Source organism: Lepidochelys olivacea (genome assembly GCF_965140295.1).
Source record: "Lepidochelys olivacea isolate rLepOli2 genome assembly, chromosome: 7".
Lineage (NCBI taxonomy): Eukaryota > Metazoa > Chordata > Testudines > Cheloniidae > Lepidochelys > Lepidochelys olivacea.
In genome coordinates, this window is record NC_140417.1 from 107,783,658 (window position 1) to 107,806,126 (window position 22,469).

A 22,469-nucleotide genomic window follows, 5' to 3' on the forward strand; every position below is an offset into this window, starting at 1 on the left:
AGGGAGTTAAGGGACTGTACAAGTTTGGTAGTGAAGTTGGTTCTAGAATGATCCTGCAAAGAGGAGAGATGGAATAAGAGCAGGGTCTATAACTGCAATTCCCTGTGTAGCATTCAGTGAACTTGCTTAAGAAGGAGTGAGGAGAATGTGTACCACACTAGCCCGTTTAAAGGCTGGCGCAGAGGATCTGTTGCATCATGCATGCTCCAGAAGGAATTGTGACTGAGTCAGCCAAAATTCTGCCTAGGGTTTTCACTACAGTGTGGTTTCTCTCCATCTCCTTAACACTGGGCTTTGCCTCAAAGGCACAGTCTAGCCTTTATATTTACACCATAAGTCTCTCAGATCATTACACAATTGAAACCAAAACCTGCTGTCCCACACTGCTGAAATGAATTCTCCATTCTGAACTTTGGGGCATATCTTAGCAAAGCAGCAAGCTCTGGGATGAGGTTGCCCATGTCCCCAGAAGCATGGGGCAGCAGTGATCTACTTAAAAAGGGATATATAATATGCAAGAAAATGTGAGTTTCCTACATACGACTCCTGAAAAATATTCAAGTAGGTTAAAACTGCTGTAATATGTCATTGAGTTTCACTTAGGTGGAATGTTCTTCACTGTTATATAGTGTGGTCCGATACTGGGTAAACAAAAACCCTTGATGTAGATTTCAAAGGCTTATTTTTGCTAGTACAGAAGGGGGAAAAGGCCATTTTTAAATAGTTGTCTAATCTCAGAGGGCCTTCTCTGACCAAGGGCCAACTCAGTCTGCCTTCCTCTTTTCTCAAGCAGGACTTTTATAGCCCTTCAGCTTCCATAACTTCTTGCGTTGTTCCAATTAATCAATCAAAATTATGTTACCTGTGAGCATGGTCTATTCCTTTCCTTATGACTAATACTGGGGGATCCTTCTGGTTGTCGTTCGTCCGTCATACCAGGCTAATGCGCTTTTATTTCATACAGCAGTTAGTCAATTACATAGTTATTGTATGAAGTAAACAGGTTCAGTTATATTGAAATGGAAATTGGCAAAAAATTCCAGCTGTTTTTCTTTAACATTTTTGCAATTTTCTGTGTTCAAAATATACTTACAGGTTTACATTTTCTTCCAAATTTAAATGTAAACCTGTTTTTAACCTGTAAAACCGCTGACTACAATCCTCTTTTAAGTTAAGAGCAAGCAAATGATCAAAGATGAAGAGACAGTTATTTGTACTAATGACATCCTATCAATGAAATAAAGTTCTGAAAAACCATTTCAGAACATTCTTTGATGTGCATGAGATATAAACTAAGTAACACACCATTTTATTCATACCTTCATGGTTCAGTGTCCATTGAAAACTGCAGTGGCTATGATGATGAAGTAAAATATCTGTCAGATCACTATAATCTTTACTCAGAGTTCTGCAAATTGGTGTTTTTAATGTGAACTGTTTTCTATTGTTAAGTTGCTACTAAATGTGAATATGATCATCACCTATGAATAATTCTACCTGCCAAGCATCAAAAGAGTAACTCTTGCTGCATTTACCAAAACTTAAATGATGCCCAAGCAAATTTGGATGGAATATTCCAAATTCCATCTTTGCTTTTAAACTACTTCTCTCAGGAACTTCTTCCCACCATGAGTTCTACCTATTTGTGGTTGTGGAAAATTCCTGGACATGTGTCTGATTTTGTGAAGTATGCTGTTCACTTACATGTCATTTCATTGCTTTGTATCACTTAAGAGCTTCTCAGCTAACACAGAAGGACAGACAGGCATTTGTAAATAATATAGGGTATGGACATAAAGGGTGAAATTCTGACACCATTAAAATCAATGAGAGTTTTGCCATAGACTTCAGTGGGGCAAGGATCTCACCCAAGGCATCTACTCCTTGTTGTGGAAGTATTAAAAAAAAAAAATTTATGTTGCACTGATAGAGTGCTAGACTCTTGACAGACAAGTATAAAGACAGAATACCTGCCCCAAAGATCTTTCAGTCTAAAATAAACAACGTATAAACAAAGTAAGGGGAACAAAGAGCAGTGTGACTGCATGATGAAGTGGGACTAGCGTCTTGTGAGTTTCACAATTTCTTTCAATTTATGTTTGGTGTTTATCATTAGTTAGCTTGATGACCTGGCATTTTGGTCATGACCGGGGATTGAACTGGAGACTTCTAGAGCTAAAAGTATCAGCCTCTACAACTTGAGCTAAAGGTCTAATTTTCCGATCTGGGAGTTGTATACAGAATTGTATCCTCTGTGAATCAAGCACATTAGCACTTCTGCTGAAAGGACTAGGATTTATAGGCCCTAGGAAGAAGTGTGCTTTAAAGAAGGAAAGGCATAGAGGATGATAGATTGGATCAGGGGGGAATTTTCAGTCATGGAAGGAGGTCTGGAAGCCAGAATGAAGGAAATTAAAGGGCTAGGTGAGGGACGAATGAAAGGAGATGAGAACAGAGAGGCAGGCAGGAGCTAGATTGTGCAGATTATTGAAGGTGAGCACAAGGAGTTTGCATTTGATGTGGAAGACCATGGGAAGCCTGTAAAAGTGATTTGAAGAGGGACTGAAGAGGGATGTCGTCAGAGTGGCAGGCAAGGTAGATGCCTTGAGAGAGAACATTTTGGGCAGATTGAAGAAGCCTGAGCTGAGAGTATGGAAAGCACAACAGGGAGGGATGAAGTGGAAAATAATAATTGCCTGGGCCAGGGTCTTGGCAGTGGAGATGTAGAGACATGGGTGGATTCTGGAGATATATGGAAACACTGACAGAATCTAGTGATAGCATCAGTGTGAGAGAAGAAGGAAAGAGGGAAATTAAGGATAACACTGAAGTTGTGAGCCTGAAGGACATATGGGATAGTGGAGTTGCCATTTTGCTCATATTGCTCTGTATATTTCTGGTTGTGCTATCAGTTCATTTTATGAAGTATATTTTTTAAAAGGCACTTGTGAAGGGAAATAGATAAGTAAAAGTAGAACTCAAATTCTAATCTTGGGTCTTCTACTGACTTGCTCTGTAGCTCTGGGCAAGTCCTTTAACCTCACTGTGCTTGTTTCTGTCTGCAAAATGGAGATAATTATTCTTAGCTCACTGCAGTTTGCGGAGACTCTTTGGTTAAAGTGCGTTCTCTGCTTAGTATAGCCGTGTAAGCAGTATTAATAATGGCCTATTCATATACCAAGTGGGCAAGGTATTTATTATTCCTTAGTGCACAGAGTCCTCTGTGCCATGTATTTATATCTTCTATAAATGGATAGTGACTTATTGATGTTGAGGAAGAGAGACTCATTTGTGTGTAAAAAGAAGACTTTAATTTGAGTTGTCAGAGTCACCTATACTCATATCCACATACCACAGATGCAGAAGTTGGAGTTGATCTATGGCAACCAGATTTCTTTTGAAGGCAAGTTTGTCAATCAGCTGTAAAATGGAATGGTTTCCTAATATGTTAATTTGTTGAAAGCAAACCACAGCACCTTTCTCCCCATTTCTAGACATAGGCAGTCCCCAGGGAGCTACATCAAGAGGCCAAATCCACCTGATGTCACATCATAGTCTTGGGGATCTTTCTATGTTGAGAGCATCATCTTGGGGAATCTTCCCATGTTGAGAACATCATTACCTCCGCCATATCCTCCACCCACCTTAGAACTCTATTCCTGGGCACTAAGCAACTTAGCGAGCTTTGGCACTGTAACTATATTGGGGTTTAATATAGGTGGGAACCAAAGTGCAGTAGCCTGGTGTCACAGAGGCAGCAAGGATGTTATGTGTTTTTCATTGGCATTCGCAGGAGAATGTTTTTCTCTCTCTGGATGAATCAGAATGGTTGGGAGCTGCTTTATTTATAATTATTTTTCATTTAATTGTGTTTGCTGAATATCTGGAACAAATGTGAAATATGTGGCCTGCTAATACTGTACACCTGCCACATGGCATTCAGCCGCATGTGGGCCGTGGGCTAACGATTGATCACAAGACTCCTGGTCCCTACTGTGATAAAGATCAGGTGTGTTAGTCATACTGATGTGTTCAATCTCTGGCTTGGGATGGGAGCAAGTCATGCCACCCTTCGAGGACCTCCTGCCAGCTGATTGTGAGGATTGGTATTGATGGCAGCATTGAAAGAGAACCTCCATCCAACCCTACCAACAAGATACTGGGTTTCCAGAAAGAACGCCAATACCTGGAGAAAAAAGGTGGACTCAAAACTAAAGACAGAGACAGGGTGGCAACGACACTAGAGATGCCTGAGACATGAGGAGGTCTGGGGGAGAAAAAACACTATTTTGTTTTTAAATTATCTTGCAACAATGAGATTGAATAACAGTGGGATGCATGCAAGGGAAATGCCATATGTAAGGTGGCATCTTCTCTTTATTTTTTGCAGAAACTATTTTTATCCCACAAATGTAATTTGTAACATTGCTGGTGTCATTTTTGCTTAGCGGTTAGCACTAAGGGCCTCTAACATTATACTGTGAATTCCTGAATGTCTGTTCTGGGTGTCTATGCACAAACTGAGGAGCTGTGAATCTAGCCGTACAGCTGGGGAGAGGGGAGAACTAAAACCTGTTTTCATGGGGGAAAAAAAATCAAAATGCCAAAGTTCCTTTAATTTTGCTGTGTTTGACATTGAGTCATTTTTCATTCCCCCCCCCCTGCAAAATTGTAATGAATTATTTTCAATATTTTTTAATCAAAAATGTTATCAATATGCTTATTGACATTTTTCATTGTCCAAAAACTTGTTTTTAGTAAACCAAAAATGTTGATATCCTTTTTGATATTTTTGATGGTAATTTAGGGAAAAAACAAACAAACAAACAAACAAAAAAAAGCCTTAACAATAAAAGACATTACATTGTCCCTTGTCCCCCCCCAAATGAAACATTTAAACGACGCTGACAAGTTGGTTTTTGTAAAAAGGCCCACTGAAATCAATGGCAGTAATTCTGTTGACTTCAGTGAGGTCAGAAATTCACCCCTCTTTTGGTTTTGTTTGTTTGGAAGGGGATTGGTATTTTTTAACTTCACATTTTTTTTTTATTTTTTATGTTGTTGCATGCAGCCCTACGCTATCTTATGTGGGAAGTGTTATAAATATAATTATTACTTTAATCAGTTGGGGTATGGCTCTGAATCTGTCCTCACAATAGGATTTCTCTGTATACCATTGAGCTCCCAAACTACACTTGCTTAGTGATCCCAGTTGAGCACAAAGTAAATAGAAATTCTTAGAAAATAAAAATATATTCAGGTGTATATAGGGTAAAAATAATAAAAAGGACAACTAAAATGAATGTCAATGTTTCAATAATTCATCATCTTAGAAATGGAAGAGGAAAAATGATGCCAACTAAATTAATAGTGAATGTGTTTAAACACTTAGCACTGTCCAGTTTTCTGCTTGTACAACTGACTCATTCTTATTGGCAATTGAATTAGAGTCAGTGCTTTATTTAGAAGGGAAGATAAACATGTCCAAATGAAGTGTGTGGTTTCATCCACTCTTCATTTTCTTTGGTTATAATGTATTGCCATTGTCTAATAGTTGGGCCAATATTACATCTCCTCCTTTTGCATCTTGTATTCCAATAACAGGTGTCTGCAGATTCTAGCTCCTCCATGAACTCCAACACACCTCTGGTGAGGATAACCACTCGTCTCTCATCAAATGCTGATGCCCCAATGCTGGCAGGTGTCTCAGAGTATGAACTGCCAGAGGATCCAAAATGGGAGTTCTCCAGAGATAAGTAAGTAGACTATTTCCATTAACACCACTTACAGACATCTGAAAATCACAACATGGTACTTTGAAGAGGTTTTCTTTCCAAATCTCTTCAAGGATTACTTTAGCTGTATATATTTTGCCTAATATGGTTAAATGAAAATCCCAAATATCTGAACTCTTGCTAAATGTCAGATTCACTTCTGTTTTATGAATCCAATATTTATAGTTCTGATTTATTCTGAAGTTTTCAGATGTCCCTCAGAGACATTTAGGTAACGGTAGTCCACTCTGTAGAAAACTTTCGCAGATCCATATAACTGACTTGTTAGTAGCAAAGGAGTAAATTTTAATTGTGAGTTAGCAGTGAGCCAAGAGTTTATACAATCTGGATCAGTAATAGATAATATCTCGTTAGCAGTTGTTAAAGCTAATGGGCAATCAGACCCCTGGGATTCCTTTCCATTAAACCATGTCTCTTAATCAATGTGGGTAATTAATAAATAGAAAATGTAGTACAACGCTAATAGAGATGATAATCAGTTTTGGCCTATTTGGAACTTTTTCTTTTTTTGAATAAAGCTATTCTGGAAAATCTATTCTTAGCAAAGTAATAAAGCTGAGTATCTGCAAGATCAGCTAGAGCATAGTCTTTACCATAAATATCATCCAGGGTTTAATCTGTATGGGTGAGAGCTATGAAATATTAACATAGGTAAAACCAAAAACGTAGAGTAAATTTAGTATTAATTAAAAAAAATCATTAGGTTGGTTTGAGAAAACTTGTTTTTACCATGAACAGTTTCCTTTGTAAGATCAGACTAATAACTGTTGGCTAGAGGAGTTGTAATCATGTATGTTTTGAGAACAGTTATGGAAATTATTTGAATTATGTAGTCGAAACCTGGTGCAATACACTGTAATTGCCACCTGCAATGTTCTGGTCAACAGTGGGGGTCTGTATGAATAATTTTGTCAGCCCTCACCCTGGGGGGATTCCCTGAATGCGGAACATTTTAGAGTGCTAAACATTTAAAAACCGTTTTCAGCACAAATATAGGTGGAGCTGGTTTGCAATGAAAGGAGGCTATTTAGAGGCATTTTATGAGGTTGTGGGGCAGCTGGCACACAATGACAGGATTGTTATGCTGGTGCTAGCCGTGCAATAACACATAAATTAACCATTTTCCAATGCAAATGTTTGTTCTCTGCCAAGACCCTAAATTCAATTATAGTTCTGGATAAAACGCAGAATGACCTCAGCATAGCATACCCTGCCCTTCAGTCTTTGTACCTTTTCAAGCTAGTGTGCACACTAAAAACAGATCCAAAGCATGTTGATACATTTTCACTAGTATTACGGTTCAATTAAAGAACAATATTTAAAGAAAGTCCATCAAATTGTCCCAGCTGGAAATATCTTTCTATTGTTTTCCAAGGAAATAGAAGAGATTTTTAAATCATTTAGCACTAATCTATTCCTGTTCACCCCTGTGCTAACCCCCCCTTTTACTTCAGTGGTAACAGATAGAAAGCAATGCTGGGTGCTTTTTTCTGAACATCCCATCCTGTATACCTATTCTTATGAAAAAGATGTTACTTCCAAAAGTGGACCCACACAACTTGAATAGCAGTTTTTATAGCCCTGTATGTCGAGGGCCATATTTGGATCAGACATGCCAAACCCGTGAGAAAAATGCAGAAATTCGGCTTGTTTTTGGCTTAATTGGCTTGTAAGTTGCTTGTTGGCTAGTTTTTGGCTTGTTGCTTGTTGTAGTTTGTTGCTTCTTCTTCTTTTTTTTTTTTGATTGGCTCCCGGCAAGGGGGGGAAGAGAGTCAGGGTGCACAGCGGTCCCACCACAGTCCCAGACTGCACGCCGGGGGGATCTAGTCACATAGAGTGTTGGAGTTCTTAGGGATTGGTTTGTTTTGGCCTTGTTTTGAAAAGGGATTAGCTTGACTTTTGGCTTATTGTGAAAGTCGGGGTGCTTATTTACCACGTGAAAGTTGGCAACTGTGATTTGGATCCCATTATTCACACCGAATAGCAGCAGCAAACGCCACAAGTCGTTTCATTGATGCCAGTGGGGCTACTTGTGGAATAAAATACTGCTCCATGTGAGTAAAGGGAGCAGAACATGGCCCTGAAGCATTGATTTTGTAGTTCTGTAACTTTGGGTAAACACTGATATTGGCACCGAACTCTCTCAAATCTCATAGTTTTGCAATCTTTGTTTTTATTTATTTATGTATTTATTTATTCCTCCCCCCAAAAAAATTTGAGAATGACATTTCTCTGTTACAGTTTAGTGAGTACCGCCTCCCGGGTGTCCTACCCACATTGCATTTTACACATGCTGGTGGCCTGGGTACTGAATGTTCTTGTTAAAATCTTTTATGGTGAAAGTATTATGATCAAACTTTACTTTCCCCAGCCCCTGCCCCAGCCCCCTGGCTGGAGACAGGGGTTGGGAGCCTCTCTCTCATATGACATCTGGGGCAGGAGAGAGCATACAGCATGGAAATTGTCCCCACAGAGACCATACTGGGACACAGCCCCTAGTGAGAGGGGCTGAAGGAATGGGAACAGGCATCCTACTGCTGAGGATGGAGAAGGGGAGCACTTTGGGAAGAGGAGGTGCTGCTCCTGAGAGCACTTACACCAGTAACTGGCCAGCCAAGGACAGAGGCTGCCTCTGTGTAAGTGGTACCAGCACTCACAAGGGAAGAGCAGAGCCAGGGAGAGCCATCAGCACTGGCAGCTCCCGGCAGTTGTCCAAGGCTTGGAGGCATTTGGAGAGAAGCTTTCTGTATGCTCTCACAGCTGCTTTACAGAAGCAGCTCCTCCCAACCCCCACTCCCTATGGACTAGCTGCTTGGTCGTCACTGGCAGTTTCCCCTTTCCATACCCTCTTGCCTGTGTCTTCCTTCCCTTTTCCCATAAGCAGAAAGTTGTCTGGCCACCTCATTGCCCCCAACCTTGGACCCTTTAGTGGGAGAAATGGGGGTTGGGACCCAGTATGCCTGTCTCTGTGCTGCCTACTCCGTTCAGCTCCAGATGTCATGAGAGAGAAACTTGCTGCCCCTACCTTGAAACAGGAAGTGGAAAGAGAAAACTGATCTAAAATTAAACTGTTTAGAAGTCATTTTAATGTCTCTATTGCCTACAGACTGTGGGTTTATACCAGATGAGCCACTGATATTTAAAAGATCCCAAAGGTGTTGATACCACCCTTTAACACAAGAATCATTCCAACTCCAAGCTAACAAGTAGAGTTGAAACCAAACACAGAGCCACACACACAAATAAACTCTTTTCTCATCACCCTGCACTCTGGCTGGAAAAGAAGAAAATGACCATATTACAGTGATGTGAAAAGTTTAGCCGCTGTTGGCCAATCTGAAACACTGCATTTTAGTTGAGCAATTTTTAAGGACTACAGCTTGCGAGCCCTGCAAATCTGACCAGCTAGCCATCATATATAGTGTTTGTTATTCTACATAAAGGAAGATTTCAAAAATTGGTTTAGTAACTGTTCTGGCAGTATTGGATGCTCACTGTGGTGTCACTAAAAAAAACATGCTACAGTGTGCATGAAACCTGGTATGCACCAGGAGTCTCATTTGTTCTTTATGATAAATGATTCATGCTATAGCAAGTTGTTGCAAGCTTTTTATATCTTGCTCTGGAATTTCACTGGCTATATCCCTTCACCAGATGCTGTGTGCTAATCCTCTATTTACACCTCTAGGCTGACATTGGGTAAACCCCTTGGAGAAGGTTGCTTTGGGCAAGTTGTCATGGCAGAAGCAGTGGGAATCGACAAAGACAAACCAAAAGAGGCAGTTACTGTGGCAGTGAAGATGCTGAAAGGTAAAGGGGTGGGGGGGGAGATGAGATGGTAATTTTTATCAAGAAAGTTCTTTTGTGGCATCTGAACTCTATCATTATATGGGATCAGAGTTCACATAGTTGACCTCAGCCTTCAGCAGCTTTCAGTATAAATCAGTGCCTTTGACAGCCTATTTATCTTCAGCAATGTGTATTTACAAGCAAATCGAAGTCTTGTTAGAACTGTTCAGTTTTCTTGTCTGTTGGTTTCATTCACAGGAGAGACAAAATATATTTAGATATACCCATGATTTTCCATTTCCAGGTAGACAGGTACATGTTTGTTATAAACTTAGCTATAAGATTAGCTCTCAGAAAAGATGCAACAATTAATTGCTTGAGAGTCCAGTGCAGGTTTTGCAGCGTCTTGGCAATCCGTATTTTTTGCTTTTTCCTCTAAACAGAATGTTATTGAAGGGGACAGGGAAGGGGGCAGCTGTCCAGCCTGTTTCAAGAGACTGAGACCACTGCTTATCAGGTCACATGACTTTGTCCTAGAAGCTCACATTTATTCCTAAAGCAGTGTCCTTTAGATGATGTCACGTGATCTGACAAATGGCTAACAACCCAAGTTAAGCTGGCACACCAGAAAACGTTAGATGAACTTGTTTTCTCTTGTGCAGATGATGCTACAGAAAAAGACTTATCTGACCTGGTGTCAGAGATGGAGATGATGAAAATGATTGGGAAGCACAAAAATATCATCAATCTTCTTGGAGCCTGTACACAGGATGGTGAGTACAAAGCAGAAAGCTAGCCAGTGCTTTCATTCAAACTGGTCTTGAAGTGTCTCATTTATCATAATTTTTCAATAGTTTTAAAGGAAACAGTCATACTGTGATGGGATTTGCAGATATTTCTTTAGCTTAGCAGCAATATTTTAACTTCCATATCTGATTATAAACAGGCTTTGCAGCTGTAATGTTAAGAGGGGATACCGTATAGTGTGAAACCTCTGTAACTTAGCTCTGCTATAGGGAAAAGTGTTTTTTGTTTTTTTTACAGCAGTTTTACACACTTTATTCTAGGTTTCAGAGTAGCAGCCGTGTTAGTCTGTATCTGCAGAAAGAAAAGGAGGACTTGTGGCACCTTAGAGACTAACAAATGTATTTGAGAATAAGCTTTCGTGAACTACAGCTCACTTCATCGGATGCATTCTGATCTAGCTGTAGCTCACGAAAGCTTCTGCTCAAATAAATTTGTTAGTCTCTAAGGTGCCACAAGTTCTCCTTTTCTTTTTACACTTTATTCTGACACTTTCAGTCCTGTTTTAGTGAAACTTTTAGTGTGTCATTTGGAAGGGATCACTTTACTTTGTAAATGTTTTACCACTTTGTTATTACAAGCTAATTAAGAGGTATAAGGAGTCCAGAACTGTGTAAAGGTGACAGGAAAACTAACTTTTTTTTTTTTAAAGTGGTGTAATCTTTTGGGGGTTTCATGCAATGTTTGTTCTGCAAATGTATAAAGTGCAGGAGAGAGCATGGTCTGAAAGGAATAAACTCAAGGTTGGGATTTAGGAACTCTGGAGCGCTAATGCTGTCTCTGCCACTGACTTGTGGTGTGGCCGTGGGCAAATCACCTCACAATGTTTCTGCCTCTTTTTCCCTATCTTTAAAATGGTACTTGCCAATTTTGCAGGGGTGCTGTGAAGCTTAGTTAGTGAATGTATGTGTGTACAGTGCTGTGAAGATGGAAAGCACTATATAAGTTTCTGTTAAAAATCATTTTACCCTTTGTCCCTGTTTCAACTCTCATGCTGTCTATTCTGTTTATCTAAAGGGCCGTTGTATGTGATAGTTGAATATGCTTCTAAAGGGAATCTGCGGGAGTATCTGCGAGCACGGCGACCCCCTGGAATGGAATATTCATTTGATATCAACAGGGTACCAGAAGAGCAGATGACATTCAAAGACTTAGTATCATGCACATACCAACTGGCAAGGGGCATGGAGTACTTGGCTTCACAGAAAGTAGGTAGAGATTGGCAAATGCTGCACAAATCTTTCTGGGAATATTTGTCTGATGCTTTAAACTAATTCACTTCAGTTTTAGTCTGACCCCTTTTGTGTTAACTAGAGAATGTATTTACCAGCAGAAATGTTAATGGAGGCCTTGTTCCAGGAGGTTCACATGATTTCATTTTAATGTCTCACACATTCAGCAATTATTTTTCTTTTTTTCTTTTTCAGTGCATTCATCGAGATTTAGCAGCAAGAAATGTTTTGGTAACTGAAAATAATGTGATGAAAATAGCAGACTTTGGTTTGGCCAGAGACATCAATAATATAGATTATTATAAAAAGACTACTAATGTAAGTGGATTGCAGTCTTATCTCTGGAACCAGTATTTCTTTCAGTGGGTCATTTAAAGTAGTGTGATTATAATACTAATGGACTTCTTGTACACCAGCCTAACTTTTAATCACTGAAAATAAAATAGTAATCAAAGGCATAAGCATCTCTAATCACTTTTACTAAGCGATGAATGTTATCTGTTTACACAACCTGAGAGAATATATATTACATGATTAATTATGATTAATTATTAATTATGAATGATAACATTCAGTATTGCTTTTCATAGGGCCTGATCCAAAGTCCACGGAATCAATGGAAAGATTCCCATTGTCCTCAATGGGCTTTAGATCAGATCCCAGGGTCTTTGAAAACATTTAGTAAACAGTAAAATGTTTCCTTTTATGGTACCCAAATAATGTACATTATTGTAGATATTTCTGGTTATACTTGTATTGTATTCAGGTTTGTAAACACTTTACTGTGGTGGTAAGTGGGATTGGAGTCAGGAGAATGGGTTTCATTGACCACTCTACTACAGATCTGCGATATGATCTTGAGCGAGGCAGTTAGGTCAAAAAAGTGGTCACTGATTTGGGATACCTAATTTGAGATACCTTTTGCCTAGTTTTCAGAGGCCCTGAGCAACCCCAATTCCATTTGAAGTCAATGGAAGCTATGCAAAGTGCTTTGAGATCCACTGATTCAAGTTGCTATATTAGTGCAAAATATTAATAGAATATATTACATTAAATGGTTAATTCATAAAAATAAGTTTCTAAGCTACCATCCATTGCACTTTTAAGGGTGAAACTGGGCTTTGTGTGGGCAACTCCATGGTCTTTGTCATGGAGGGAATAGAATCCACCATCAATCTTGGGGCAAGACATAGCCCCTCTGCAGACTCGTCATTGGAAATGTCATAGAGTCATAGAATATCAGGGTTGGAAGGGACCTCAGGAGGTCATCTAGTCCAACCCCCTATTCAAAGCAGGGCCAATCCCCAGTTTTTGCCCCGATCTCTAAATGGCCCCCTCAAGGATTGAACTCACAACCCTGGGTTTAGCAGGCCAATGCTCAAACCACTGAGCTATCCCTCCAGTTTCTAGTGCTCTGCAGCTCTCCTGTGCCCACCATGCTTGGGTTTGGCCCACGGGAGCAGGATAAATGTGAATCCAGTAGCCCTAACCTCACCCGCCAACTAGTCCCTCTGTGCTGGTCTACTGGTTAAAGAGTTGCTGAAATTCATCTGTTTGCAGAGTGTCCTAGGCGTCAGGCCCTCCCATATGAGGCTACTGACTCTCTCCATCTCTTCCTCCCACTGATAGGCAATGTGGGGGATACGTGGCATGTAAGGGTTCTTTCTGTGGATCCTTAGATCATTTTGTCTTAGCTAATTTTGTCTGAAAAGTTTACATCTATTTATTTGAGCCCGGGGTCTGGAGAATATCAGTCTTTGTTATCTCTGAGAACACCATGTCATTAATCCTTGCTTTTTTATATTACAGTATCGAATATTTTAGAAATCCTATTGCTGAATTTGCCTTGTGAATAACTACAATTTTAATTCAGTGTTACTTATTTCTCACCCACCTCCCCGTCATGTTTCCAGGGCCGGCTGCCGGTAAAGTGGATGGCTCCAGAAGCCCTGTTTGACAGAGTGTACACACATCAAAGTGATGTGTAAGTAACTTTATTTTTTTTAGCCTTTTATTTTATTTTATTGTATTTTATTTTAGTTACAGTTTGGGGAATCTTTATATCTTTTCCTGTTTTCCTTAAATCTTAACTGCTTGCTTTCTCTGTTTCACACATTAATAGAAGGAGCAGGCATCGCCCTTAGAAAGTGAGGATTTTATGGTAGACTGCTAACCAATGCTCTGTTACTAATCTGCCTGGCTTCAAAGCACATGAAAGGTGGAGAATGCTAACCTCCTTCTGTCAGTGCGGAAGTTTTCCCCCCTTGAACTTACTTACGGATGTGCAGCTACAAAGCATGTATCTAATTTGCTTGGCTTTGGTAATATTCTGAACTTCCTTCTATTTTTTTTTTTTAAAGGAAATAATCCTGAAATTTTCACTTGTTAAAATTTGTGATAAAAATGGTTTGGATTTAGGTAAAACATACAGTGGGCTTACTTGAAAAGTTCATTCTGCTTTTAGAGTTATTACTGCTTCCAGAAGCATTCCCTATTTTAAGTAGGGGGAATAATTGGAATCAATAATACCTCTAAAACTGGAACAGACTTTTTAAGTTTCCCCACTGTATCTAGCTGACATAACCTTATGGGGTTTGCTCTACTTTCTAGGAAAGTTTTCTAGGATAATCTTAGCACTCCTTATAATTCTGGGATTACAATTTGAAACAAAATAAACTCTTTTATGGTGTAAATATTTACTGTTTTCCAGTGTCTTTGTTTCCTATACTTTGGTTTGATTTAAGCAGAAGGACTCTCTTTTTCTCTCACTTTGGGTCTCAGAATCACAGCGCTAATTGACACTACTCATAACAATTTAAATATTGCTTTTGTTGCATAGTCTTTATACAGTGCTGATGGAAATTGCACATTTCTTTATTTTTATATGAAGAGCTATTAACCCCAAAGGGCTTGATGCTGCACAGCACAGACATGAGAAATTGAATGTATAAACACAAAGTTTAAAAAAAAAAAAAAAGACGACGACGACAGGACGGGAGGAGTTTGATCCTGCACTAATCAGAGCACTTGCATCTGTATATAACCTCTACTTGCATTTACACAGAAGTGTAACATCCGTATGCACCATATGAGGAACTGAAGGATTAAGACCAAGATTTGCAAACATAGCTGGTGATTTTTGGGTGCTTTAACTTTTGTGGCATCTGATCCGCAGAAAGTGCTGAGTACCCACCCTGTGAAAACTGGGCCACCTTTAAGGGGTGTCAGGCTGGGCTCCCAAAATCGCTAGTCAATTTTGAATATCCTAGTCAATGTGTAGTCTTTTAAAAAATGTTAATAATGTATGATGTACATTTGGTTTTCATGCAATGTTTTCATTATTTGTAGACAACGCTGTTAACAAAAGTTAGTGGTAGCTGATTTAATTTGTTTGAGAGAGACTTTATATTTAAAATTGAATTAAATTTTAGCAACTTTTTTGAGCAAACTTGCAATAAAAGTTGCCATATGTCTACATATAGTCTTTGCCTTGACAAATATATTTATCTGTCTATATTTTTAGTAGTTTTCAAGTTTGCCAAGGTTCTGGGACCCTAAAAGCCCAGCTCCATAGCTCCTCGGGGTTTCCTGCCTGGTTTCCTACAAAGATTGGCCAAAACTGACACATTCCTGTGGAACATTTTTGTTTTTAATGAATTGGCATTTTCTGAAAGAGAAACGTTCTATCATAACATTTCCAGCCCGCTCTACCATATAGGTATTCTATAAATAATTATACTGTTAATTACAATTTCAGTTTTATTTACAATAGCCCTGGAAACTGACAACTTGGGAGTTTGGAGAACATCGAACGGAGGCCTCAATTCAGGGAAACATTTAAGAATGTGCTTAAGACAATCCCTATTCAGCAAAGTCCTTATGCACCCGATTAACTCTAAACATGTGCTTACGTCCCATTGAAATCAGCAGATGCATAAAGTGGCAAATGCATAAAGTTAATTTCATGCTTAGCTATTTTTCTGAATAAGGATGGACTGCTGAGTTGTGGCCAAATTTAGGACCAGATTCTGCCATTGTTTCTCATACTGAGTAGTTCCTTATTTGATTAATCATCTCAGTGAAATGGGAAGTATTCAAGGAGTCAGATTCTACGTAATAAGGCTGGTAGAATCTGACCCTTAAACACAGAACTGCTGCAGAAAATAACAAGGAATCACTGTTCTCTGTCTCTTTCAGGGATATGCCTTTGCTTTTATAGGTAAGATTAATTTAATTATGCACTGTTCCCTTTTATTCTGTAGTTGGTCATTTGGTGTGTTGATGTGGGAGATCTTCACTTTGGGAGGATCACCCTATCCAGGAATTCCAGTGGAGGAACTTTTTAAGCTGCTTAAAGAAGGGCACAGAATGGATAAGCCTGCCAACTGCACCAATGAACTGTAAGGACCATTATTTACTGAAGTAATACAACACTAGCATGGTCACACAGCTAATACTGATTTGAATCCCATGCAGAATCCAGCATTTTCTAAGCTGCTTGACTCTATAAACGGGAGCATTGCGTATAAAAAAGAAATGGTTGAAACATGTTTCCAGGAAATGTGTGATACAGGATAGACATTTGCTCACTTAACTTTGGTACTGTTAAAAAACAATTAAAAAAAAAAATCTCAACAAGTCAATCTTTGGTATATTTGTTATTACACTCAGTCCTAGCGTATTAAAATCTATTGGCAAATCATTATCTGCTTTTGGTAACAGGTATGAATATGACCCCTGACTGTCTTTGCTACACATTACCCCCTGTTTTGTTCTTTCCACCCTCAAGGTCCTTTATAGTATCCATCATTCCTCCCGCCAAAGAGGAGGAGGTGCAAGAGTGAGTCTGTACCACTTATTAATCACCCAGCAGGATAGAACGCTACAAGCCACTTTTCCTGTTGTCAAGAGCTCAGTGGGCCACTAGGAGGTACACCTAGGAAGCCAGAGGCTTGTGGGAGTCCACAGCACAGACACAAGGTCACCCCGTGGCCTCTCAAAATATTCTGAAATTCTGAAAGATATCAGAATGCAAGTTAATGGTACATCCCTGCACATAGCACTTTAGCTCCTGAGTCATAGGCAAAGCCAAGCATAAAATTAACTAGTTCTGGTTGTGTTTTTGAGTATCTGCAGAATGCTGTACAAATGCCCTATATCTGTTAGGGTGCAGTACAAAGTGCAGAGCCGTTTGTAAAGTATAAAGTTCTATAATAATTTAACATGATTGGTCCAGTCTGGATATGAAATAGACCAGATTTTCAGAAGGGCTGAGCACCTGCAATTTCATTGGCTTCAACTGGCGATGTGGGTGCTCCTCACCTGTGAAAGTGGGGCCGTATATGTCAAATGAATTGTCATGCTTATAGCCAAAATCCATACTTGTCATGGCAAATGTCATGCCCTGCTTGCATGCCGTTTTGTTGAAACTAGTTGATTTGACCTCAAGCTATATCCCGGGTAATGCCCAAAGTTAGGACATAAAAGGCATTAAATCAGAGGTCCTCAAACTGTGGGGCGTCCCCCCAGGGGGACATGGAGGAACATGCGGGGGGAGTGGCTGGGGCCCGGGCCAACCCCCACAGGAGGGGAAGCACCACCTGGCTCCGCTCCTGGCACTGGCTGCTGGCCCAGGGCCCCCCGCCTGCTGACCCCAGCTGCTGACCCTGCTCCTGGAACTCCGCTCCCAGCCCCCTTACCGTGTCCGAGTCTCCCCCACCCCCAGAACCGTGGCCTCACTCCTGGCCCCAGCTCAGGAAGGGGGGGGGGCATGGACGGGGTAAGGGGGGGGCGCAAGGTAAAAAGTTGGGGGACCACTGCATTAAATTATACTTCTAGTAGAGGAGAGCAATAATTACAATTCACAGAGGCTAAATTCCCTAATTCAGCATAGTACTTAACCATGCGCTCAACTTTAAGCATGTGATTTAGTTCCATTGAAACTGATGGAACTTAAGTGCTTCCCTGAATCTGGGCCTAAATGCTGCGATCTAGATGCTGGGTTTTCACAGTTATTTGCAGTGGTATAAAACTAGAAATGCAAGCTCATTGCTAAGCCCTAATTTAACAGAAGTGAAGTATTGTACAATGACCACATTAGGGTCCATGGGCTCCTAGGTGCTGCAGTAATACAAATAATAATAATTGTGAATTAAATGGACAGGCCACAAGGATAAATATGGTTAATTAACCCAGTGAAATGCATATTTATACAGCTATATGATGATGAGAGATTGCTGGCATGCAGTGCCTTCCCAGAGACCAACTTTTAAGCAGTTGGTAGAAGACTTGGATCGAATTCTCACTCTCACAACTAATGAGGTAAGTAAAGTATATTCACTTTTTAACCAGCAGATCAGAACATAAAGTTTACAAGATAAATGTAATTTATTAAAATATGAAACTGCTCTATTTCTATTATAATTCTATTTATCAGTTTTCCACTGGGATCTCACATAGATAAACTATATGGCTTAATGAATCATGTTTTTTCTTCTAGAGGTTTTGATTTATGTAACAAAACAAACACACGTATGCACGCGCACACACACACAATAAAGCGTTTTCCCTTGTCCCTCTGCATATCTCATAATAGTTTCAGCATATCATCCAGGAAAAATGTGTGTATGGGGGGGGAGATTTATGTTTCAACATTACAATTTGGTGTGAGGGACAGACCTAGAGTTTTATATTCTGAATTTATCAACTTAGTTTGATTCTCACTTATAGTAATTAAGTCAGAATAAGCAGCCAAAGTAAATGGCAGATTTCAATTGATCTGTCTAGGCGTTAATTTGCTTCATTGAAATAGCTCTGCTGGGGGTACAAGAACCCAGAGGGGAATATGGAGAAACCATGCAATTCTACAAGGGCAACATCTAGTACCATTCCAGCTGGAAATATACATGACGCTATTTTATTCTTAGAACCTTATTTTCAGAGGTCTGAAAATCTATTAGTTGTAGCAAGCAATGCATTAAGATATACAGATAGGGATCATTTCAGTTCTCTTACCACTAACTCACAGCTACCAGAAAGTTTGGTGCTTTGGTTTGGATAAATGCTGCATCCCTAAGAGGAAGAGAGAGGGCTTAAAACTGTCTTTGCACACTCCTGATTCTATGCTGCTCTAGGGGCCCGGAGCTTACAGCGGCCTATTTGTTACTGCAGACTGCCTAGCTAACCTATGGGCAGCCGTGCTGCCCATAATCTCCACAATGCTGTGGCCATGTCCCTCTTCCCACCCTCCCCTGCACACCACCTGCACTGGGGCTTGCCAAGGGGTCTTTGGGAGCAATCTTATCACTGTATTCCATAAGGCCAGCTCCAGTAATCCGCCTCAAGCTTGATATGAGGCTTTTAGGCCCCATTACACCACTTTGGCTCTTCCATGTGATATAAAGGGGCTGGAGTGGGGGTGAGGATCTCAGCCAGATGATTAACTGAATTATGTGAAACTCTTGAATCTGCGAAACTGTGTTAGAAATCTCCTGAGAATGCTCTCTCTCCCTCTCTCATATTCTGGTACTTCCTGCTTCCATTTGTGTCAGAAATTTCCAGACCATTCTGGTGCCCTGGAGCTGTTTCCCTAACCTACATGTGTATCCTGTCTTCAAACAGTTACAAAGGCCAGCTTTAAAAAAATTGCTTGTGAAATATGAAGTTATGTTAGATCAAAACTGCAGTCTAGGAACCATTTTGTTGCCTGCTATGTGGGTGTTTGTTTTAAAACCTCCATTATTGCCCTCATTTTAAAGCTATGACCATAAAGTCCTGACACTTTAAGATTTTGAAGAATCATTTAAATCAAATAATTAAATGAAATATAAAATACTGACTGATAAGATTTGTCTCGTCAGCATGATCATAACTTGTGGTTTAGCAAATGAAGAGATAGCATTAAATGAATACAGCTGCCCTTCAGAAGTTGAAAGAGAAGGAACATTTCAAGGGAAAAAATAACTTTATTCTCCTGCCAAAATTGCCGTTTCTAACAAAAGTTGCTTAACTCGAACCTTGGATTAAACTGAAATTATTTCCTTTTTGTTATACTGGTCTGGTCATGGCTACTCTAGGTCAGTAGTTGTGAATCTTTCCAGACTACTGTACCCCTTTCAGGAGCGTGATTTGTCTTGCGTACCCCCAAGTTTCACCTCACTTAAAAACTACTTGCTTACAAAATCAGACATAAAAATACAAAAATGTCACAGCACACTATTACTGAAAAATTGCTGGCTTTCTTGTTTTGTCTGTATGAAATTTTAGTTTGTACTGACTTCACTTGTGCTTTTTATGTAGCCTGTTGTAAAACTAGGCAAATATCTAGATGAGTTGATGTACCCCTGGAAGACTTCTGCATACCCCCAACGGTACACAGAACCATGGCTCTAGGAGGCAACAACAAAGAAAGAAAATCGCAGAATATTTAGTGTAGAGAACCCAAATCCAGTGAATATGGTTTTGTTATTTTTCATTTCGGTTCTCATAAGCATGCAAGTGTAGTACATGTCTAAATCTAAATTTAAAACCAGATAGTCAAACTGACCAAAGGAATATAAAAATGGAAGTATCTTTTTCTCCAAATCATTACCATATGCTAGAGAAAAATGGTTCTATTTAGGATGAAAATTTCATTTTTATCATTATAAGCAAAAAGTCCTCTTTTGATGTGGTGAGCGTGTTTATTTCCACTGATGCGGTTAATGCTCATGTTGTTGGAAATGACACATCTGCCTTAGACTGACTGACTCTTTCTTTCTTTCTCTCTCACTTTCTCTCTCTGATATATAGGCGACAGTCAATTTTGAATGTAGCTGATCTTTCTTAGTATAGAATTGCCTGAACATTTTTTGTCTGTGAAATATACATACTGCATGACAAAGCCAAATCATGTGGCAATGTGCTTCTGTCATTTATAAATAAAATTATTTCTCTCTTCTGTTCCAGGAATATCTGGACCTCAGTGGACCTCTTGAACAGTATTCACCCAGTTATCCCGACACTAGGAGTTCGTGTTCTTCAGGTGATGACTCTGTTTTTTCTCCTGATCCAATGCCTTATGAACCCTGTCTTCCCAAGTACCAGCACATAAATGGTAGTGTTAAAACATGAAAGGAAAGCATTCTTATTCCTCAGAGGAATAAAGAAACAAGAATGCCAACCTACCTACCACAAGTAAAGAGCTCTTTTCTCCAGGACCCTAATGTTTCTGTTTGTACATATGAAATATAAGAAGAAGAAAAAATATTTTGGAGGAAGATGGTCAGAACATGTGTAAAGAATTATATAGTTTGGAACTCTTAAGCAATTCCAAAAGAAGGAGAATGTTTATGGGCCATGTATGGATGTACCTCACCATGTCAATTTTCTGGCTCACTGCAAGCTGCAATGGACTTTGTTTGTACCATGGACCAGTTGGACTTAAGGCAAACTCTGGGTCTGCCTTTTTTGTTTATTTTGTAATATTTGGAGAAAATATATGTTGGCACACACTTACAGAGCACAAATGCAGTATATAGGTGCTGGATGTATGTAAATATATTCAAAATATGTATAAATATATATTATATATTTACAATGAATTATTTTTTGTATTGATTTAAAAATGGATGTTCCAATCCACCTAGCAAATTAGTTCTTTTTTTTAACAGCTATTTGCTAAATGCTGTTCTTACACAGAATTTCTTAATTTTCACCATTCAAAGGTGGAAAATACTTTGCTTTCAGGGAAAATGGTATATCATTAATTTATTAACTAATTGGTAATGTACAAAACAATTAATCGTTTATAGGGTTGTTTTTTGTAATTTAAATGGCATTTCTAAGCAGGCAGCCCAGAGATCTAGTAGATATATTGCTCAGACTTTCGTAGTTGTCAGATCTTTAAAAAAAGAAATATTTACAGTATATAACTAATTTGGGGAGAATTATGCTTTTGATTTATTTGTGTTTTAAACTTCAGTGCCAGATGATTGTTCTTATCAATATCAAAATTCCCATATTTTAAAAAAATCCTTTAATAAGAAGGTCTTCTGTTTTCTGTGTGTCTGGTTTTGTAACTATCACTAAAGCATATGTGACACTTGAACAATATTTTCTAAGGCCTAAATAACACAATCATTCTATGGAGGGGGAAAAAAAGGAGAGTCTTTAATGGGTTCCTAAAGTAAGGAAAGATATTAACTTGTCTATAACCATAGCAGAATGTACTGCTCTAAAAAGAGCTGAGCTTCCACTCTGCTTTGCTCATGCATCAAATTAACTAGTATTGTCTTCATTGACTTGATAATGGGTTCCAGATCTTCTGGCCCGATAGTAGCCTTTCAGCTGTTCCTATATTGTAACATAAGTTAAAAAGAGAGAGACAATTTATCATGACAATTTGCCATAGGAATACTACCATCTTTTTAAGGGATTAGTTCATACTGGCTCCAGTATATTTTTCCAAACTATTCCGCTGGGGTCAGACAAAATATTACTGCATTTCTTTCATTTGTATTTTTTTTAAAAAAATTGTGTTTTTACTTTCAAAACACCCATTCACACTGATATAGCCATGCAATACAAATGCGAATTACACTGATTTACTTATTAAAAATTTGGGAAAAAAGTATTAACATCTGTTAACTTTTGTACTGACAATAAAATGTTTCTACAGATACTAATGTTAACATTACAAAATAAATGTCATGCAGCTTATTTTTTTAATCCTGTGTGTCTTACAAAATGGTTTCCTGTACTTAAAATGATGGGGCATATCAAGTAATTCTTCTTATTGGCTTTACATTAGGATCACATACTAGCAAAACATTCTTTTAGTACAGGGGTTTGTACACCATCTTTCACACAT

General features: G+C 39.0%; 1 protein-coding gene across 7 annotated transcripts in view; it reads left to right on the forward strand.

The window, feature by feature from the left end:
- FGFR2 (fibroblast growth factor receptor 2) overlaps nucleotides 1–20,985 on the forward strand; it is a 96,118-nt gene extending 75,133 nt beyond the window's left edge. For all 7 annotated transcript variants that reach the window (XM_084634861.1, XM_084634862.1, XM_084634859.1 and 4 more), the window contains 9 exons: nucleotides 5,605–5,756; nucleotides 9,484–9,605; nucleotides 10,247–10,357; nucleotides 11,406–11,596; nucleotides 11,816–11,938; nucleotides 13,534–13,604; nucleotides 15,883–16,020; nucleotides 17,836–17,941; nucleotides 20,567–20,985. In XM_084634861.1, coding sequence (XP_084490987.1) covers nucleotides 5,605–5,756; nucleotides 9,484–9,605; nucleotides 10,247–10,357; nucleotides 11,406–11,596; nucleotides 11,816–11,938; nucleotides 13,534–13,604; nucleotides 15,883–16,020; nucleotides 17,836–17,941; nucleotides 20,567–20,731 — 1,179 coding nt within the window. In that variant the 3' untranslated portion in view covers nucleotides 20,732–20,985. The remainder of the gene's footprint in view (nucleotides 1–5,604; nucleotides 5,757–9,483; nucleotides 9,606–10,246; nucleotides 10,358–11,405; nucleotides 11,597–11,815; nucleotides 11,939–13,533; nucleotides 13,605–15,882; nucleotides 16,021–17,835; nucleotides 17,942–20,566) is intronic.
- The last annotated feature ends 1,484 nt before the right edge of the window (nucleotides 20,986–22,469 follow it).